Source organism: Diuraphis noxia, unplaced genomic scaffold (genome assembly GCF_037042655.1).
Source record: "Diuraphis noxia isolate RWA-SAM2 unplaced genomic scaffold, SU_Dnox_SAM2 contig0004, whole genome shotgun sequence".
NCBI classification, from domain to species: Eukaryota; Metazoa; Arthropoda; class Insecta; order Hemiptera; family Aphididae; genus Diuraphis; species Diuraphis noxia.
In genome coordinates, this window is record NW_028301714.1 from 65,235,201 (window position 1) to 65,256,025 (window position 20,825).

Below are 20,825 nucleotides of genomic sequence, written 5' to 3' on the forward strand. Positions count from 1 at the left end.
GTTTACCTAGTTTGGATTGTTTGGAAACAACCGAACTTAAAACATTTCATGTGCAGACAGCAGTGCACTCGAGTTTGCTGCACGAGCCTGCAGCCGATGTAATCCACCGCCGGTGTGATGATGGATTAGGAGCGGATCTTCGATATTTTGATAGTGGTGGTGGGGGGGGCACTATAGACAGTGGCGTATATAGAAATTAATTTCGGGGGGTAAGGGTAACAAAAAATAATTAATACTTCAACACTCTATTAAATTCTAATTAGTTATGCCCATATCAACCATACATTTCAGGGGTTAAACTCCCCCCCTAAATAGGCCATTGCATATAGATCGTATGATTTTAATTTTAATTAATAGAGAATGGTTACAACTTACAACTTATAAATGTATAATTATAAATAGGAATAGATAAGACACTAATAAAGCTGTAAATCCTGTTTTATCAGTTTGGACGCTAATAATGATTATAATAAAATTATAAATTAATAGTTGGTAGTAAATATTATTCTTATTAGCTGCATTTATCATATTTTATATGATACTCGTAGTTACTTGAAAAATCTTCTATAGAAAATTGACGTGGGGCACGTGCCCCTGTGCTCCTCCCCTTAATCCGTGCCACTGTAGATATGTGATGACAGACCCGATAACCGTCGCGGTTAAACGCTTAAACCCAAGCGCCGCTCATTGTAGAAACGGACGAAGCGATTCGCCCGATGCTTAGGTATTTTGTTGCATTTGATAAGGCTTATAGATAAAAAAAAAATGGACCCGACTCAATAGGGTATTCGCCGAATCGGTTAGCCATTCGAACACTGCAGGTGAAAAAAATATTGCACTTAGATTATTAGATTAGGTACCTATTATAATTTATAATGCAAACCCTATATTTATGATTGATTTTTATTTGATAGTTTTATAACATAAACTATATTATTGATTATTGTTGATAATCACGTCAAGACGTTGCAGGTGGATAATTAATTTATGCCGCTTGTGAAAATCGTGACTATACTTGGTACAGATGTAATCTTGCTTTTTTTTTTCTTTTAACCGACGAATGCAGTGTAAATATCTCTTTTTTTAGCTACGCTTAAAGATAAAAAATCTACTGTACATAAATAGCTCAAAAAGATTGAAAAATTCGTTATAATGTATAGAAAATGTTAACATAAACATTTTGTGAAAATTTCAAACATCGCTATTTGAGTATCCACTCATATAGGCTAGGCATATTTTATTTTTTATTTGGGGGGGGGGGAGGAGGCTTGGAAATTTTAAATTTTAATTCAAGTATTAAACCTTTCTTTAGTTACCTAATCTACATAGTCCAATAAATGCCATTTGAAGAAATTATTTTCTACATTTAAACGACCAGGCATAATTCGTGTGTTTTCCAAAATACCTACTATACATCGAATCTAACCACAGACCATAATACAAATTATTGTACTTAATTCAATAATAGTATTACAAATGAATAGGTAATTACTTATTAGGCATTGCAATATATTATAGATACTTTTATCATATCAATTTATTTAGAATATACCGTCGTTACTAAATACTAAATAGGAGTGTTTTTTTCTCTAAAAATGTAGTTATTCTTTAATAGTCGACAGTTAAAATAGTTATAGTATACCTAACCTAACCAATAAGCACCTTAATATTGTGATTTGATCTAGTAAAAATATTTTTCATTTTCGTTATAAGGTTATAAGTTATTATAAGTGTTATAGGTAGTATATTAAATGTAGAAAAGTGGGTGAAAAAAAAATAATACATTTTAATTTATGATGTTATATTATATTACTTAGGTATATGTATTATAATATACATAAAGTATATAAAGTTTATTTCAAAGTTATTTGAACAAGGCCCCTTAACTATTTTATTTAAATATGTAAAGCTCTTTCCAGTTAAAAACTGAAATTGTGCATATGATGCCTATTTAGTTGATTTATGTTTAATATGTATAAGGTATAGGTAATTAAATACAACTCATAACAGTCATAACTTCATAAGTAATATTAAAATAATTTGTCACATAATGCGTGGCATACTTTTATATTTTCTAAGTTTAAATAATATAATAGATACTTATATTATATTACTTTAATACTTTATAGAAGTTATAATTTGGTTTTTATTTTAGACGTTATAAAATTGTAGGGTTCGGAAGTCATTACATTTGCATACTTTTTTTTTGGACTATAAGATTTATTGCTAAGTATCTAAGCATGAAATTATTTTCAAGACATTGAAAAAAACAGTTTTGGAAAACTTATCGTGCATAATATGTTTGCATATTTATAATGATTTAAAGAGTATATTTATTAATTTTATAATTTTTAGAGCATATGATTTTTGATTAAATAATGATACATTTATAATGCAATTATTTGGAAATTTGAGTATAAAAAATAATAATAAATATTGTATGGTTATTTATTTAAATTGTTTTTCACAAGATATTGTGTTTTTAAAATCCCTATAGTTGACATAAAATTTCCCCTTTTTATCAATAATAATATAGGTATTTAATCAAATCTTCCTGAACACCTGGCAGAATCACTTGGCCACAACAACTCTTTACTCGCAGTCACCTTCAACTTCATTTCATTGGCAGAACTTCAAAAAAAAATGTAAAAAAAAAAAAAAATGTACACTTATTCAAATGTAAATACTGTAAATTATAGATGTAAATAATGTAATTTCATTGTTCCCAATGGCCGATGTCGCCGAGGGCTTATTCTTAATAAAAAAAAATATATATAGGTATTTAATAAAAATTATAAAATATTTATATTTGTGAAAATTGTGAGTAAAATATATATATATAAATACTAAGCTCTTATTTTTAAAGCATATTTGTACTTTTTTGAGCGTAAGTTTAAGTGTATGTATATTTAGTATTTTATAAATGTATTAATTTCCAGTCTTTAATATTATACGTGCGGCTACATGTAATGAATCTTTTTCTTATATGAGGATATAAACTATAAACCAGCGATTCACGATTCTGCACAAAACTAATTTGCGATTTTTGACGGTGCCGATTGTATTAAAAAAATGATTTTAAACATAATAATGGTTGATATTAATATTAAATATTCGAGTATAAGTTATATTATAATATTATTTTGGTTTTCCTCAAATACTAGTTTATCTGAACACCAAATAAGCAAATACTTACAGACCTCCACATCATATTTTTGGTCCTGGTACAGAACTAAATCTTTAGTTTAAGCTCCTCTTAAATAACAATTAATTTTATCCCCCTTTTATGTAGATTTTTCTAGAACATTTTTTTGATTTGGGGCCCTCGAAAAAAGTTGTGCACTTCGCCCTAATTTTATTAAATCAGGCCTTGCATGTTTGTACGTATTTTGCGATTTCTACATCAAAAATTGAGTAAGTATTATATAATATATTTAATATTTTAAATATTTCTGCATACAAATCAAACTAAAATATTATTCACGACAGAATTTGAATACATTTTTCAATAAAATTTATTTTTAATTATTTGTTTTATTTAATATTATTGTTATAATTACTGTTTCTCATAGCTGCAACGTCGCAACAATTTTTATGCGGGATTGTGTTACATAATTACATTTGGGTTAAATAACAAAAAAATCTTTTGTATTACGAAAATGTGTGGAATAGGTGAAAAGGTATATTGTGCGGAATCGTGTGCCGCCCATATAAACACATATCAGGTCAAAACAAATGACCCTGAATGGAACTTATCGTATAGGTACATTTTATTTTAATGACGACTTGACTATCTTGGTACCTAGTTAACTTTTAATCGTGATTTTGTAAGATACCCTCTGCTTATATTGAATTTTGGTGTTCTTTACCACTCTAGTCCATGTACCTAACTATTAAGTCTTAGTCACGGCCATCAGACAGGGCGCAGTGAAGCGACATATGAACTAAATTAACAATAATTAATGGTTCATAAGTAATAAGTGTACCTGTATAATATACCTATACTTAACCATGGAGATTATTTAGGCACTTAACGAATTAAATTTTAAAATATTCCATTTCTGCATGCTCCACCCCTGTCCCCTTATATAGTTATATATGTTTGCCAAATATCGCTTATTTTCGATACAATAAAGTATTACGATAATATAGCTGTGCCATCAACCGCCATTGAATTGAACTTTGACACGTGTGCACTGAAATACTAGCGATAGTCGCTAATTTTTGTCGTAGAATGACGCTGCAGTAAGTACCAATATGATTTTTTTACACTATTATTTCAATTAATTTTCAGATTCAGTTTTTGGACTTCAGAGCAAACCAACCGACATTGACACTTTGTTATCAAACAGATTACGGATTATTCGATTTAGGTAACCCATGGCAAATACGACTTTTTATAAGCCACTTATGAATATTTATTAATTCTTATTGAATTTTTCGCTACCAACAAAATAGTCCACATGATATTTGATATATTAACTTTGTTGCTTCGTGATTTGTCATTCCCAAAGTTGAATCTTCACTAATAAACTTGTACAAGTTTTCTATTCATGCTGTCCATAATCATAGTGACATCATTTAACAGTGATAAACAATAAATATTTAGAACGAACAACAACCAACAAACTGTTTCAACAAAAAGTCGCGCTAGAAATTCATCAATACAAACCAGTGTTAAAATAAAATATACCAAAATCGTTGCACTATATTATCTATGTAGACATAGTGAAAAGATCCTGCCAGCTTGTTGAATTTTATTTCTATACAGATTGGCGAATTTTTTGACATCATCATGCCAGAACCTTGTGACTTATACATTTGTACAATGTAAATGCATTTATTTTTTTGTAGTAACCAATAATTTATTTATAAAACAAAGTAATTAGTATTTATTGGACAGTTTTAATTAATTAGCTTAGCTTAAGATACTTAAGTTTTTTTGTTATCGAATAAACATTTTTAGCGTAAGTCATGAAATTTCCAACAGTCTTTAAATTTAGGACCGTTGGTTTATGATCAGAATCAGTTGTCCATCCTTCAATTAACCATTCTTGTAGATATTTATTTATTTTCAAATTAATTGACTCTGGAGCGATATTTATTATATTATTTATTATGTTAAGTGCAAGACCTTTACGAATTTTATGTTCCTTGAATTCACTAGTGTCTCCGCCGTCAAACACTTGTCCCTGTGAAAGAAAAAGTAAATTTATATTCTATAATGATATTAAATAACTTATGAGAAACAATAATGAATGTACTTCTGGACGATCTTGAGGCAATTCTACATCGATATAAGACCAATATATTAAAGCTATAAGAACAGCAACTGGGAATTGTTCAAAATGTCCTGCAAACTTGTCAAATAATAACTCAAATGATTTGGCACAGTTTGTGTCTTTATTCACCAAACACCATACATGATTTCTTACTTCTTCACTGTTGTCTTCGGAATAATGTATTATTATATTCCATAATTTGAGAACTATAAGCAAAGCCAATTATAAAAAAAAATGTATTTAATTGTATTATGAATACCTATTGAATACTTAAATAAATTCACTTACAAACAATCATGTCTATTGAGTTGTTTCTAATAAGTAAATTATAGTGATCAACAATTATATCAATACAAGCATTTTTGCACTCATCAGATCGTTGGTTATAGTATATACTGTCGAATAAAAGTGTTAATTTTCCTACCACAGAATGATCTAAAGATGTCTAAAAATAATTTTTGTTATATTATCATTTAAATGGTAAAATATTGATATTTTATTGCTTACTTGTGAATATAAATATCCATTTATGCATGATAAAGCTTGAGCAATTTCAGAGTCTCTTCTCATATTGAACAATTTTGAAACAAAATAGTCAATTGATTCATATGTTTTGAAATACATGTGTAGAACTGGAATAAATTTTGATAAAACCAAATATTTCATATCAATTGATGTGTCTACTATAGTGCACTGTTGACAGACTAACTCCATAAGACTTTTGTTATCCATTAGTTGGTTTGTCAAAACTTTGCAGTCCCAATGCAGATTTTTAAAATGATCAAAATCATCACAAAACTCAACAGGGTTTTCAGATAAAATAACGCCTAAAATTTTAAATACTGTTTCACAATGCACATTATTGATCATAATACTGTATATAACTATTGAAAAGTCAGTTTGAGCTTTTAAGCTGATTGCAAATAACAATAATGTAGCACTTTCCAAATATTTTGATCGTCCAATGGCGTTAGACTGAACTAATTTTGTAATTGATTCTAACGTAAGTGTACAAAATTGTTTAACAGAATTATTATACTGCACATCATCAAGTTGAAGCCATAGACATGTAATACACCTTAAAAATACTTCTTGAACGATATAAGAACATTTAATAAATTGATCATAGTTTTTTATAAGATCTTCAGTTAATGAAACTAATTCATTAAAATCATCAAGTCTTGGTAGATTTTTAACCAAGCTATACATCTAAAATCAAATTTGTATTTGTCAAAAAAAATTAAGCATATTTTATCAAATTTAATCAATAAGTATAAAGGAAATAATTAAAATTACCTGTAATAAAAGTCCATGTATTGTATTTTCTTTTAAACGCTTGGTAATTAATTTGTTGTATGTTATGTAGAGATGTTCAACTAATTTATTTTGTGTAACTTGGGGTACAATTGATGTTGCAGCTAACATTCTAGTTTTCATAACTGGACTTTGAGCACATTTAAATATATATGGAATGTAAATGGCCAACTTAAAAATAATTAACATAAATGGTGTAATTAATCAACTGTATAACATATTACTAAAATAGTTTTTAAATATAATGTTTATAGATTTAAATATAATATAATTTACTTGGAAAATACAATCAGTTGCTTCGTTAAGCGTTGGGTAAAGTCTAGCAAGTATTAATAATGTTGGATACAATGAAGGTCTCATGTCCATAGGTGAAAACTTTTTAAATTCATTTAAAAATGTATCATACAACTCTGGATACCTTTGGAAGAACTCTCGACCAGTCATACGATTTTTCCAAGATATTTCAGTAGCTGATCGTGGAACACCAAATACACGATTCACCAATGAACTAAGTAATAATGTAGAAGAATTACGAATCTATAAAAATGTAAAATTATTTAAAAATTAATATTAGGATAAATAAATAAAGTTCCAAAGAGGTAACATATTGGTTGGACTAAGCTATCCAATAAAGAGGTCGTTAGACGTTAGGTATGCAATGAAATTATGAGATATCAAAAATAATGTAATTTTGATCATATTGAATATCATAAATACTTACTGGCCATGATGATGAGTTAAATAATACTATAGATATGTCAATTGCTCTGGATATGAAAGGACCAACCAGATCTCCTAGCTGTGAACATCGAAATAATGCTCTTAAAACATTCAGAGCATGAACTACCCCGACTTTTGAATCTTCATTTATATTCTTATTCTCACATATACTAATCAATGTTTCCATTGTATAGTTAACATTTATTCGTTTATCGTGGTTTGTACAGATTAGAGCCTAAAAAGGATAAATATAGAATAATATTATATAATGTTTTACAATATTACATCTATTAATAATATACTTGAATGATAAACGGCATTCCAGCACTCCTTCTTGTAACACAAAACGAATCACCCAATCCAGTTTTAATCTCTGTTAATACATCTTCAAGATATTTTAAAGGAACTTTGTGTAATGTAGGGGACCTAAAAAAAATTATAAACCTAAGTCATTTATGTTAAAAATGTTTTGATGAAGTTTTTTTTAAATGTAATTAAATTGGTAAGGATAATTTTGATTCTATTTATTGATTAATTCCATAAATATACATATACTCAGTGTTGGGTAAGTTATTTTTTAAAAGTAACTAAGTTACGTTACAAAATAAAATAGGTAACTAGATTATTTGTTAATTACTAAGTACAAAAGTGATGTGTAACATTACACTTTTTTTTTCAAAAGTAACTAGTTACAATGACGTTACTTTTATGTGATTCAAGTTTTAAATAAAAAAAGTCTATTTTTAATCAATCTCTTTTTATATTTATTTTATACAAATTTAAAAATGCTAATTTATAATCAGTTAAATTATATTAGATTATACTGGGAAAATGTTGTAATTATATAAATATCTATTTAAATAGTTTAAATAAAATTACAATATCCGATCCGGATACGAGGGCAAGAACTGCTCTGGAAGTTGAATCACAATAACCCCCCCCCCCCCAAAAAAAAAAAAAAAATTAATTTATAATGTAATGCGTTCTTCTGACAAGTTACTTGTAAATAATTAACGTAGTTACACTTGCATTACCCAAAAATAATAATAGCAAAGTTACCATAACGTTAATGAAAAATGTTACTATGTTACAGTAACGAGTAACGCACGTTACGTTACTACCCAAAACTGCATAATATACACTATTTGGAATAAGATTGTACCACGACGGCGACCAGTTTTTGTCTGCAACAATCAGACGCTTCTCCCACCAAGTTGAACAACGATATATTGTGGGGCTAGCACTACAGAATGAAGCCACGCCTGTCGCCCATGGACCGAAGCAGGTCGTCAAGGTATGATCTCATTCTGAATAGAGTATAGTCTACTATATTATGATATACATTATACTATAATTGATTATATTATAATAAAATACATTAGAACATTTTAGGAATTAAAAATTATTTTAAATTATATTTATAATACTAATAATATCCAACATTTCATGTCTATGTTATTAGTTATTAATCTTGCCACATAATTTTATTGTGCATGTGCAGAAACTATACATTGTTTATTTCTAATAAAAAATAAAAATAAAAATAGAAAGCATAACATTATAATATATTATATAAAATACATACTTCCACATAATAGAGCAAACTTTTAAGTATGCAACATATATTTGTTCAAATGCACCTCGGTGTTTGGTTTCAGAAAGTAATAAAGTTAAGCATGAACATATTTGTGTTATCAGAGCATTACTAAAGTCTGAATCTTGTGTTTCAATAATACTGACTATGTCTGCCAGCAATAATGATGATTCTTTTGCTGTACGCCAGCAGCAAAGTAAAACCATTTGTGAAGTTATTTGACAATCATCTTGATATAAATCTAATTTTTTTAAAATTTTGTAATATAAAGTTAAATTGATACAATTATGTATAAGTATACATCTATATTCTATACATTACCATCCATTGGAATAATACCCTCGGGAGATGAATCATTTACAACAATTGATACAAGTTTTTCACATTTTAAACAAGTTTTTGATAAGTTTTCAATGAAAGTGGTCCAATTATCTTTTAAAATAAGATTTCTGAAAAACATTAAATAACTAAAAGTGTACACAAACACATATATGATACAAAGTAAACAATTATTTATTTATTTTAGTTTATTTAACAGGTTTAGAAGAAAAATAAAACTTACTGCCAATCAAGAGTGTTAAGCAAATGTTTTATAGTATGAATTAATCCATACATTGGTCCTTTTCCCGATGCCAAAGTAAGATTTTCTTCAGCTAGATCAACTTCTTTTTTAAGGTCAACTAGTAAATCCAGTATAATGTCATATGTATATTTTTCATAACTAGAATATTATGAATAAAAAACATGAAATCATGGGTATTAGGGTAAAATGTTAGTTAATTAATTATATACTTAAACACAGAGTTGGATAAAATGTTATAGCAGACAGTCTAATGTTGATGATTCCTGCTGTGAATATTATTTGATTCTTAAATAGTTACAAAATAATTATCAGAGTTTGGAATCATTAATTTAATATGGATAATTATTTTTTATCTTTCTTTATTAAAAAAAATATAATATTTAATAGAAAGGCTAAGTTTTTTACCACATTAATTCATTATCATAATTTTACAAATAAATTAACCCTAATATTTATTCAGATTGTAGATCCTGCAAAAATGAAAATTGCTATGTGGACATGTGGTTCATATATAAATGAAGGATATAACAATTAATTTATCAATATGAAACTCACTTTTTATTATGTTTTAAAAACATAACTACTTCTAATAAATATCCTGCTGTAATGGAATCAGGAGGGCTGGTACTAGATGCTAATATTTTAGATGTCTCAAGCATATCTTCTATTATTATATCATCCTAAAAGTAAAAAATCAATGTTTAAGATGAATATTAATAAAATTAAGATATTAATAAGTAATTACCAATTTGATAAATTCTTGGTTGTTGCAAGTTAATATATCTTTAGCTAATACTTTATTTTGCTCAAATGTATCCCATATACAATTTAAAATTAAAGATAATTGTTTTGGTTCATTTAAGCCAATAATACCAGTTGGTACCAGATAAGTTTGAATAAGGCGTAATGATTCAAGGGAAAAATTACGTCTGAAAAAATTTGCATCAGAAAAAAGGTTTTGAAAACAAAAATTTGAAAACCAATTTTGAAATTCTGTGTAATATTTTAGTAATTTTGAACTTAAAGATTCGTCATTTCTAACTGTAACAGAAAATTTGCTTTCATTCATTCTTATAAGTGTCTGAAATAAAAAATAAAACAAAACTAATAAAACATCTATATTTTAAAATATTTTATATTTCACCAACTTTTTTAACAAAGCTCAAATTTGTTTGTCTAACTGACGGCTTTTCAGTTTTTATGTTGTAAGTAATAAAGTATTTCATTAATTCTAACTCTGTATCAGTGAATGGTTGAGTTTTCTTTTGACATTCCAAAATAAGATTTACTGCAATAAAACGTATCTATAAAAATAGTATTATTAACATTAATCATCAAAACTTAACGACCATTAGATAGTAGACTTATCAATTATTAAGTGAACTGATTAAATGTAATAATAAATATTAATATACATTTTCATTATTACTATGAAGAGCTTTTTTTATTGTTTCAATAATGGTTTGACTCATCCAATTTCTGTCATCGTTGTTTATTAAATAATGTTTTTTTTCTATGTTGAAACAAATTAAATATATTTTTAAAGGCAATTCATTTTGATTACTTAAACTAAAACATACAACAAAATATAATATTAATGATTGTTTATCAAATTATAGTAAGTGTATTTTTTTTTACATTTTTACTATCTATACAATTTATCTACACAGGAAAAAATAATTTTCAGTACAAAAGTGATGAAACACAAACTTACTTAAATATATGTTTTGAAACATCTGGAGTTAGTTCAACAGCTTTAGTAATAATATGTTCAAAATGTTTAACATCTAATTTATCTGTATTCTTGAATAATGGATGCAACCAATAGTCAAACCAAAGTTTACTTTCAGTTATTGTATAATTATTTATCATTAAATTTATAAAAACTGTTATGGCCTGTAAAAAAAAATTTAAAAAAAAAAAAAAAAAAAAAAAATAGAATAATGATTAGGTAATTTACTATTTTATAATTTGAAAAATAAAGATTTAGAAATATTTTATTTTGAAAATGTTTTTACTCACTGAATTGTTAAAAGTCATTAAATGAATTAAAGTCTTAGAGACATTTGGTAAGTATTTAATTATTGATCCAGAATCAACTTTATCTGATATTATTGATAAAACAGTAAAAAATGCTTTAGAATTTTTATCACATGTGGATAAACGATTCAATACATTGTCTAATATATACTCATCTAAAAATGAATTAAAATGAAAATAAAGATATTTTAAAAGTTGACGATTAAATGACCAACTATATAAGATATAGATATAGATATTATATATATTACATAGATAAGAACTACATACTTACCTTTAATTTTTATTATATTTATCATAGCATCTCTAGCAGAATGTCTTACACTATCTATAAAATGATCCAGATGTGTCCAAAGGAAAGTGATTAATCTTTCAATTTGATCTTCCTCTATATCGATTTTGGTTTTAGTATATAATCGTTTTGAAAATATAACCAACACTCGGCTTGAAGATATTAATATACTGCTATCATTTAAGTTTCTTGAAAAATGAACAAATAACATTGAAGATGAAATAAAATATTATGTGTAGACAATTAAAATAAAAAAACTTATTACCTAATACTGGCTTCCATTATAATGTTAAATAAATTTGTACAAATTGATTTCCCAGTGATTGGTTCAATGATTTTCAATTCGTCAGCAGTAAATGTATTTAATATTGCCATACAAAATCCTAACTTAATCAAATCTGAACGAGTTGAAAGTTTATCCAAAAACATCTAAAACATAGTCATATTATTATATTTCTTTTGTAAACTAATTACTTTACCTTCCAGCATTCTAAAATTGATTTTTCTTTGATAAGTGAATATACTATTGAAAGGCAACAGTTGAAAAGAGTTTCCATAGGTAAGTTATCACTATCTAATAAATCCATAAAACATGTATTGAATGAAAAATGCAAAGTCTCGGGAAAAACATTCTTTTTATAAGCTGTTAGAAAAAAGCGAAAACTTTCATGAACGCATCTGATAGCTGATATTTTTTGTGTAGGACAGCTTTCACATCTAAAATGCATAAAAATTGATAATAAACATTAATCTTAAATTTTCCACAAAAATATTAAATTTTGTACTATAAATAACTGGTAGAATATTATGTATAATATGTTTTTTATGAAATCATTAAGAACTGCTTAACATTGTTTTAATATTAATTTCTGATCAACCCATGTAAGTGTTAATAATGTTAAATATTATAAAAGAACATATTTAGGCACTTAATATTATATACATAACAGTCCTAATAACATGAAGTTAGTCTATACTATTACAATTAGTATGTTAAATAAAAGTATTTTTATTTTTGTCTCCATTAGTTTAAATTATTAAGACTGCTTGATACTTTTAACTAGAAAAGTGATTTTTAAATCTTTACTTACACTAATATTTCATATGATCGACGGAGATTAACTTCAAAAAATACCATGACCTTGTCAATGCAATTTGAAATATAATCTGGAAATTTTTCGCAACATTCATTTAGCGTTTTTAAGAAATATTCTGTTTCAGATAAATTCTGTTCTTTTTCCATTTTTAAAATAAATTGACATGAAATAGCAATGGATAATTCTGATTGCCATTTTAATGGACACGATTTTAAGCATCTGAAAAAATAAAATTTTGAATATCCGAGATATTTTTAGTCAATACAATTACAAAATACAATACTTACTTTGTAACAGTATTTTTCACTGCATCGTCAATACAATGTTCAGTATATACTTTGGATAGAAATGTTAAGAAATTGACAACCATTTCCTTGTTGCAAGTACTCGAATAACATATTTTGCATACCTATAGTTCAAAAATGAAATAAATTTTTAATTATCCCAACTACAAATTTAATAAACAACAATAATATTGTTCACTAATAATATTTACACGTTGAATGATGTCAATGAGCAAATGAGAATTTAGATTAATTAAGGCAGTATCATATTCTTGTCGAAGTCCTAAAACAATAATTAATAATTGACTCAATATGTTTTAATTCTTTTAGTAGTATTTTATATGACATTTTCAACTTAATCCACCTGTGGCTTCCAAAATATTTTTTAATTCGTTGATTAGACTTGGATGGCAGGCATCTGGTCGGTAATTGAGTTGAGAAAAATCTCGTTTTACATTCTTCAGATTTAACGCACTCATAATTTTGTTAAGTATCTAAAATTAAATACCTTCAAACTGTTTGGAGTACCTACGAAACGTAAGATTCAAATTACCGGTGTTAGTAATGGTATATCTTCGACATGTGTTATGTGTACCTATCATAGTATCATTGCACAATATTGTTGTTTTATTATCATGTGATATCACATTATTATCACCTAAACCATTGATTAAATATACATAGATAGTTCATATAATGATAAAATATGGCAGCGCTGAAATCACGACTATGGGAGCCAGAAATTTGGTAGTGTGGGAGCCAGACACCTGGCGCGGTGTCTACCTAGTAGTCCAATGGTCAGTGACAGGTATTACAAAACGCAGAAGCCAGGATCGAATTTGCCATGCCTATAAAAAATTTTTGCAACTTTTTTGATATATTTTTTTATTTTTTTATCGATTCTCAGTCAAGATAGAATCTGTTCTATAATTAATGGTGAAATTATAGCAGTGTGAGAGGTCGACTATTGAGTGCACTGTTATGTATTTACTATTTTGGTTTTACCATTGATTAAGTTTATACTATAATTTTCTAAATATAAATTTTACACTATTAATAAAGTATAGACATTGATTAAATATACATATTTAATCAATGGTATAGATTTAATGAGCTTGATTCAGCGATTATTTATAACTGGGTAAATTCAGTAAGAAACTAGGTTTATTATTTTTGATTATTATAATATTATATATTAATTTAACAGTTTGTTTGTGTTCGAACTTTAAAGTGAACAGATCTCCCATAATTACTGTAATAATTATTTATTGTATTAATTATCATCTTAATTGTAAATTGAGAAATTTTAAATCTAAAAAAATGTCACGGAAAAGTGGGAACGTATGTGCATATTACGGATGCGGAAAAAGTCCTAGGAATTATGATGGATTAAGGTTATTTCGTTTCCCAAAAAACCAAGAATTATGTAAAAAATGGATTCAGAATTCAGGTATAAGCTTAACTAATTTTATACATAAAATAATTGTTAAATACAGTAGTCGGATTAGATACACTGATATTGGTGAATTGTTCTTATTAATTTGAACTGAAGTTCATGATTGGAAATACAAATTGTATTACTAGAATTATATTGACTTTGTAATATTTAATGTAGAAATAATATACATTTTATAAGTACCTATAATTAAAATAATTATTAAAGTTTCTAATTTGTAACGATTTGTAATAAATTGTGACAAATTTTTCATGTTTGTCATTACGCTAATTATAAATGATATTTGTACGAAAATATAAACAATAGGTATATATATTCTTTTTCTATTCATAAATAAAAATTAACATTATACATTATTTATACAACATTTTATCTATCTATTTTAAGCAAGCTTGTGAGTTGTGATAGAGATAGAGAATAATACAAAATTGATTATTTTAAACAAATGAATAAAAAAAACTACAGATAAGTATATTCAAATAAAATATAAGAAAAAATAATTGCTTAAAACTTAATTGAATAAGTATATTAAAAATAATTTAAATGATCATATAGGGTACTTATTAAAAAAAGAATTTAAACATGTGATTACGGAAACAGAACTAAAAGCTTTAGCTAAAATCTAAAAATTACCATTAATATAAAATATTTTTAACATTACTTTGCCTAACGTGGATGTTTTATTTATACTGAATATTCATTAAGTTAAAATGAAGTTGGCCTAGATAAGGGGTTTACTGTGCTTTACTGTAATTTCCTTTTTAATAAAACGATTAACTACAAAAAATATAGCAACATTTTTTAAAAGGATTTAATTGGCAATAAGTAGGTACACTCAGATCATTATAATTTTTATTTGTAGAACCGTCTAGCGTACGTTTATTTAAACAGATTTCAACAATATTATTAAGTTAATCAGAAAAAAATAATTTAAAATAAATTTTAATTTTATTGTTTATAGGTACTTGTAATATTATTGTTTATTAAAATAAAACTAAATAATTTATTTTTTATATTTAATTTTATAAATGTATATTATTGCTGCAAATTTAATAAACTAAACATTATGTATACACATAAAAAAGTTATTTACATTTATTGGTACAATAAAGGTACAATAGTATACTAAAAAGATTTATGAGACATAAAATATAAGAAATTAAAATAGGTAATTGTTTTCCTCGATATCCTTATAATATATTTATCCCGTTACTTATTTTAATTATTACTTATTTTTAATATGTTTACAAAATACAGGTAATATTAAGCTCATAGATTTTGATCTCGAAGAGTTAAACAAAAAACATTTATGTATGTTACATTTCTCCGATACTGATTTTACTTTCAATAAACGTAATTTAATAAAATCGGCCGTTCCAAAAGTATTTGAAACTGATAATGTAACTTTAAAAGTATCAACTCCAAAAAAAACTTATATTCCGAAGCATTTTCCAAAAAGCCCCGAACAATCATCGACGTTATTTCAATCCAAAAGATCAAGAATAAATTCTCCAGATACAACTCCCACCAGTGGCAAAGATTATCATTTGAAAAATACAGATATTTTGTATTTACCAACACCAACGAAATCTTCAAAAAATCTTTCATCAAAATCGTACTTATCATCATCATCTCCAAAATCTCCAAACACTAAATCGATAATACAAACAACAATGAATTTTCCAAGTCCTTCAATCACTCCAAAAGTACTTTTTCCAAATTTAAATAGTCAAAAGAACAAAATGAATAAAAAGATACAACAATTAAAACAAGTAGTTAAAAACCAGAGTAAATTATTAAAAAACAAACGTGCTTCAATCTCAAAACTCCGTAAAAATTTGCTAATTTCAAGGTCCAATTTAAGAAACAAAAATATTTTTAATACAATACAATTTTCATCACGTGATTCTAAGGCACTAGTAAAAATGCAAGTTTTAAGATCTAAAACACAGAGAAAACCGTGGGATTTTGATGAAAAACAATTTGCATTAAGCCTATTTTATAAATCACCTTCAGCTTATAAATTTTTAAGAAACTCTAAACAAATTATTTTACCTGGATTATCTACTATACGTCGTTGGATTGGGAGTTCCAAGTTTAAAACTGGTTTCAATTTGGGAATTTTAAAACAATTAAAAATCAAAGCTGATACTATGACTGAAGAGGAACGTTTTTGTACATTAGTGTTTGACGAAATGAAAATTAAAAATTACCTTGAATATTCCAAGTTTCTTGATCTTATAGAAGGGTACGAAGATCTAGGTACTAAAGGTAGATCAAATAAATTGGCTGGTCAAGCATTATTGTTTATGATACGAGGAGTATATTCAAACTGGAAATTGCCTTTTGCGTATTTTTTACCATCAACATCAGTGAGTCATAAAATATTAAGTGAACTTTTGATAGAAGCAATTAATAAAATATTCGAGTGTGGCTTTACAGTTTTATCAATGGTATGCGATCAAGGAACAAATAATGTTTCAGCACTACAAAAAGATTTAAACATGACTAAAGATAAACCATATATTGAAATTAGAGGGAGAAAAGTATTTTCAATATTTGATGTTCCTCATTTATATAAAAATTTAAGAAACAATTTTATAAAAAATAATTTTATTTACAAAGAAAATGAAACATCTTTTCAAGATTTAAAAGACACGTATGAATTGGACAAGAATAGTGGTACAAGCCGTTCACTTTTAAAAATTACCAACAATCATATGAATCCTGGTCCATTCCAATTAATGTCCTGCAAACTTGCCATGCAACTGTTTAGTAATTCCATGTCGGCTACAATGGAATCGTGTATCCTCACTAAACAGCTAAAATCTAAAACTGCACCTCATACCATGGAAATGATAAAAGATTTAAATAATCTATTAGATGTTTTAAACAGTAATAGTTTATTCAATCCAAATCCGTTTAAGTGTGCCATTTCTCAAGAACGTCCTCAGCAATTGCAATATTTACTCGAAGCGAGAAATTGGATTGAAAAACTTGAGAAAAAAATAACAAAAAAACGACAGGATACCAGACCACCATGCTTTGACGGTTTAATTTGGACAATCAACTCAATTATGATGATATATGCTCAGCAATGTGAGTTAGGATATACCTATTTACTCACTAGTAGATTTAATTCAGATGTGATAGAAAATACTTTTTCTGTTTTCCGCCAAAGAGGTGGCTATAATAGGTAAGTGAAATTTAAGCAAATTAATAAAACCTAATATATATATATATATGTGTGCATGTGTATATTGTATGCTATACAATATAAGTAAACGGGGGACATGCTATACTATTTACTATAGCATGTCCCCCGTTTACTTCGTTGTTCGTTATATTGGTGTTAAATTTGGTTGCCATCTACGGTAGTTTTTTTTAAAAAAAAAATTAACTTATTTTTTATAACCAATGGCAACCATTTAAAAAACCAACAAAAAATTTCTATTCATTTTTTTTGATCAATGCAAAAATCATTTAAATAATGAAAAAAATATATAATTTTTTAAAAAAAAAATAGTGTCCCCTGTTTCCACCAAAAATAACGATCTTTCCATTTTCAATACATTCGTCAATACATTTTCCGACAGTCTCCATTATCAGAGATATGAAATATATTATTATATGTTTATTGTATGAACTATAAACACATATTATATTATAAGTATAACTACCAAAAACATTCTTATTTAAAATTATTTATGTTTAATTAATTAATTAATGTTTGTGTAGAAAACAATATTATATTTAGTTATACATGATATACTCAATATGTAATTACAAAATAATTAATTTTATTAGTGTTTAGTAGTAAAATATAAAAATATAGATACAATAAATAAAACAATATTATAATGATATTCAGTAAATACAAAATACCTATTTGGTTATATTAATGCTTAGTAATAAAATATAAGCAAAATAATGAGGGGTTAAAATTCTATAATTTATAACTAGTGATAAAAGAAATTCCGTTTTTTTTTTTTAATTTAGGCAAAAAAAGTATTGGTAACTGGTGACATTTAAAAAATAAATTAAATTGTGAACTACACTCTAATTATGGTACCTTTTTAGGGTTGAAACTATTAGTATAAAATAACTCAGAGAATCTATATAGTTTCTATAAACAATAAACATACTAACTTTTATTAAAATTGGTCCAGAAATTTTTGAATCTATATAGGATAAACAATTATTTATTTTTATATACATTTAAGATTATTATTAAAATATGTTTAAGGAATCCAACGGCCAGGGTATTCAGAACCACATTTAGAATGAATATAAAAATGAATTTAATGAAACCACCTGATCAGTCTAACTGCGAACCTGATGGTGATTTGAATTTAATGTACAAAACAAATATTAATTTAGAAGATGGTAATGACAGCTGCAGTTCAAGTTGCTCGTCAAATCTTTCACTTTCTTCATTGTCATCAATTGAAGTTTTCTCGGAAGAAAATGATCCACCCAATGTCACATTGGAAGACTGCTCTAATGCCTATTTTGCCGGGTATTTAGGTAAAAAGTGCGTTGATAAATTTAAATGCAGCATTTGTGAAGGCAACATGTTGAAAGATATTGAAGATGCTACTTTTAACAATCAAGAATTTTTAATATTTTGTAAAAATTATTCTTCCGAAAATTCTTTATTACATTTAAAAAGGCCAACAGTAGATTTCACAGAGTTTGTGTCCTTAGCACAGAAAATCATAAAAAAAACTGTCGAAAAAATGCCTCATAAGAAAAATATTTCAAAATTTATTTTTTCCAAAATTAAAAATGATTTATCTTCAGTTATAAATTTCAATTCTTCTTGTGAACCACACATCGATTTTCTAGTAACGCATTTAATTAATTGTAAATTGTTAAGAGATTTTAATTGGAAATCAAAAAATATTAAAAGTAATGCTAAAGACAAAAATAAAAATAAGTTAAGTATTTTAAAAAATAATTGAATCAACATAATTTATATTTATTAAAAATACAAATAAAGTAAGTTTTTATTTTAAATTGTTAAAACGTATTTATTTATTTTTTTTATGTCATATTTGTTATTTATATTATTTTATACATTTTCCCATTTAAATACGACGAATACGAAAAAAACAGCTTGTATTAATTCAACGCGTCGAGCTGTCGAACACATTGGATACTATTTCTGGAATAGAAATGGACCCACGATACTACGGTCTACGATAGTTCCTACTTGTCTTGTTGTATTCGTCATGTAGGATCAAATTGTTACTCGTTATCGCAAATTATTTATATTAAGAGGACGTTTCACCCGCATGTGTTGTCTCCGTCTTACAAGTGCGTAACATTGCAAAAACTGTTTTGCGCGGGAAAGAACCGAGAAAGATACAGTTATAACTAAGAAACGAAATTTTCACCACATAAAAAGGAGATTTTTTTCTGTGCAATATCGTTTTTATTTTTTCGATATCACTTATACAAAAAAAATTCTTATTGTTTTATAATACATTAATTTTGCGTTTTTTAAGCACGAATAACTTTTTTTGTAGTTCTGATATCGAAAAAATAAAAACGATATTGCACAGACAAAATTCTCCTTTTTATGTGATGAAAATTTCATTTCTTAGTTATAACTGTATCATTCTCGGTTCTTTCCCGCGCGAAACAGTTTTTGCAATGTTACGCACTTGTAAGACGGAGACAACACATGCGGGTGAAACGTCCTCTTAAAACCGGTATTTATAAGTGTACGACGATATGACCCCCCCGTTATTCTCTGTCTATCTAATTATAATTTTCAATGAACAATGCAACCGCGCCATCTATCGATATTTAATCAATGCCTTAATCAAGTTTCCAAATCGTTCATAGACATGGGCTATCTATGTATATTTAATCAATGCCTAAACATTTAGATATGATAAGAAAACAATGGTTACAAACTTACAAACATTTCTGCTAGCTATATTTACCAGTGACCAGATTGAGCCTCAGAATTATTTAATTAAATCCAAATCCGTAAATATCACTTTGGTCTTTGGTTGCAATAAAGTTATTACTCAGGGAAAAGGCAATATTTTTAAAAATTCTTTAATAATATTTTGAGTTAAGTTACTTTTATAATATTATAATTAAACAATAAAGGTAACGTTGAACTAGTTAAGTACATAAACACAAGAAT

At 26.5% G+C, this 20,825-nt stretch overlaps 1 protein-coding gene across 3 annotated transcripts; it reads right to left on the reverse strand.

The window, feature by feature from the left end:
• Nucleotides 1-4,827: 4,827 nt before the first annotated feature.
• Nucleotides 4,828-13,819, reverse strand: THADA (Thyroid adenoma-associated protein homolog). Of its 3 annotated transcripts, none has more exons than XM_089225816.1 (24): nucleotides 13,571-13,815; nucleotides 13,419-13,489; nucleotides 13,210-13,331; nucleotides 12,917-13,141; nucleotides 12,305-12,542; nucleotides 12,091-12,254; nucleotides 11,808-12,013; nucleotides 11,516-11,688; nucleotides 11,208-11,389; nucleotides 10,909-11,062; nucleotides 10,642-10,797; nucleotides 10,239-10,574; nucleotides 10,049-10,173; nucleotides 9,473-9,631; nucleotides 9,232-9,359; nucleotides 8,902-9,151; nucleotides 7,619-7,742; nucleotides 7,318-7,551; nucleotides 6,873-7,133; nucleotides 6,579-6,767; nucleotides 5,790-6,491; nucleotides 5,571-5,727; nucleotides 5,265-5,488; nucleotides 4,828-5,192 (listed from the first exon to the last, which is right to left on the reverse strand). In XM_089225816.1, exons 1-24 carry the CDS (start codon nucleotides 13,683-13,685, stop codon nucleotides 4,914-4,916), a joined length of 4,974 nt encoding a protein of 1,657 aa, XP_089081942.1. In that variant the 5' UTR covers nucleotides 13,686-13,815; the 3' UTR covers nucleotides 4,828-4,913. The 3 variants fall into 3 exon arrangements, with proteins under 3 accessions (XP_089081942.1, XP_089081943.1, XP_089081944.1); XM_089225817.1 differs by having other exon boundaries at nucleotides 4,830-5,192; nucleotides 13,553-13,680; XM_089225818.1 differs by lacking the exons at nucleotides 4,828-5,192; nucleotides 5,265-5,488 and having other exon boundaries at nucleotides 5,574-5,717; nucleotides 13,571-13,819.
• Between the last annotated feature and the right edge of the window lie 7,006 nt (nucleotides 13,820-20,825).

What these genes read in the sequence shown, in the direction of transcription:
- THADA (XM_089225816.1), bottom strand. Translation starts at nt 13,685, where the DNA reads ATGAGTGCGTTAAATCTGAAGAATGTAAAACGAGATTTTTCTCAACTC. An exon ending in GTTTGCTCTATTATGTGGAA is followed by an intron (nt 7,743 to 8,901) that starts GTATGTATTTTA and finishes AATTTTTTTTAG; the next exon opens with GTCCCCTACATTACACAAAG. An exon ending in GAATGCCGTTTATCATTCAA is followed by an intron (nt 7,552 to 7,618) that starts GTATATTATTAA and finishes TATCCTTTTTAG; the next exon opens with GCTCTAATCTGTACAAACCA.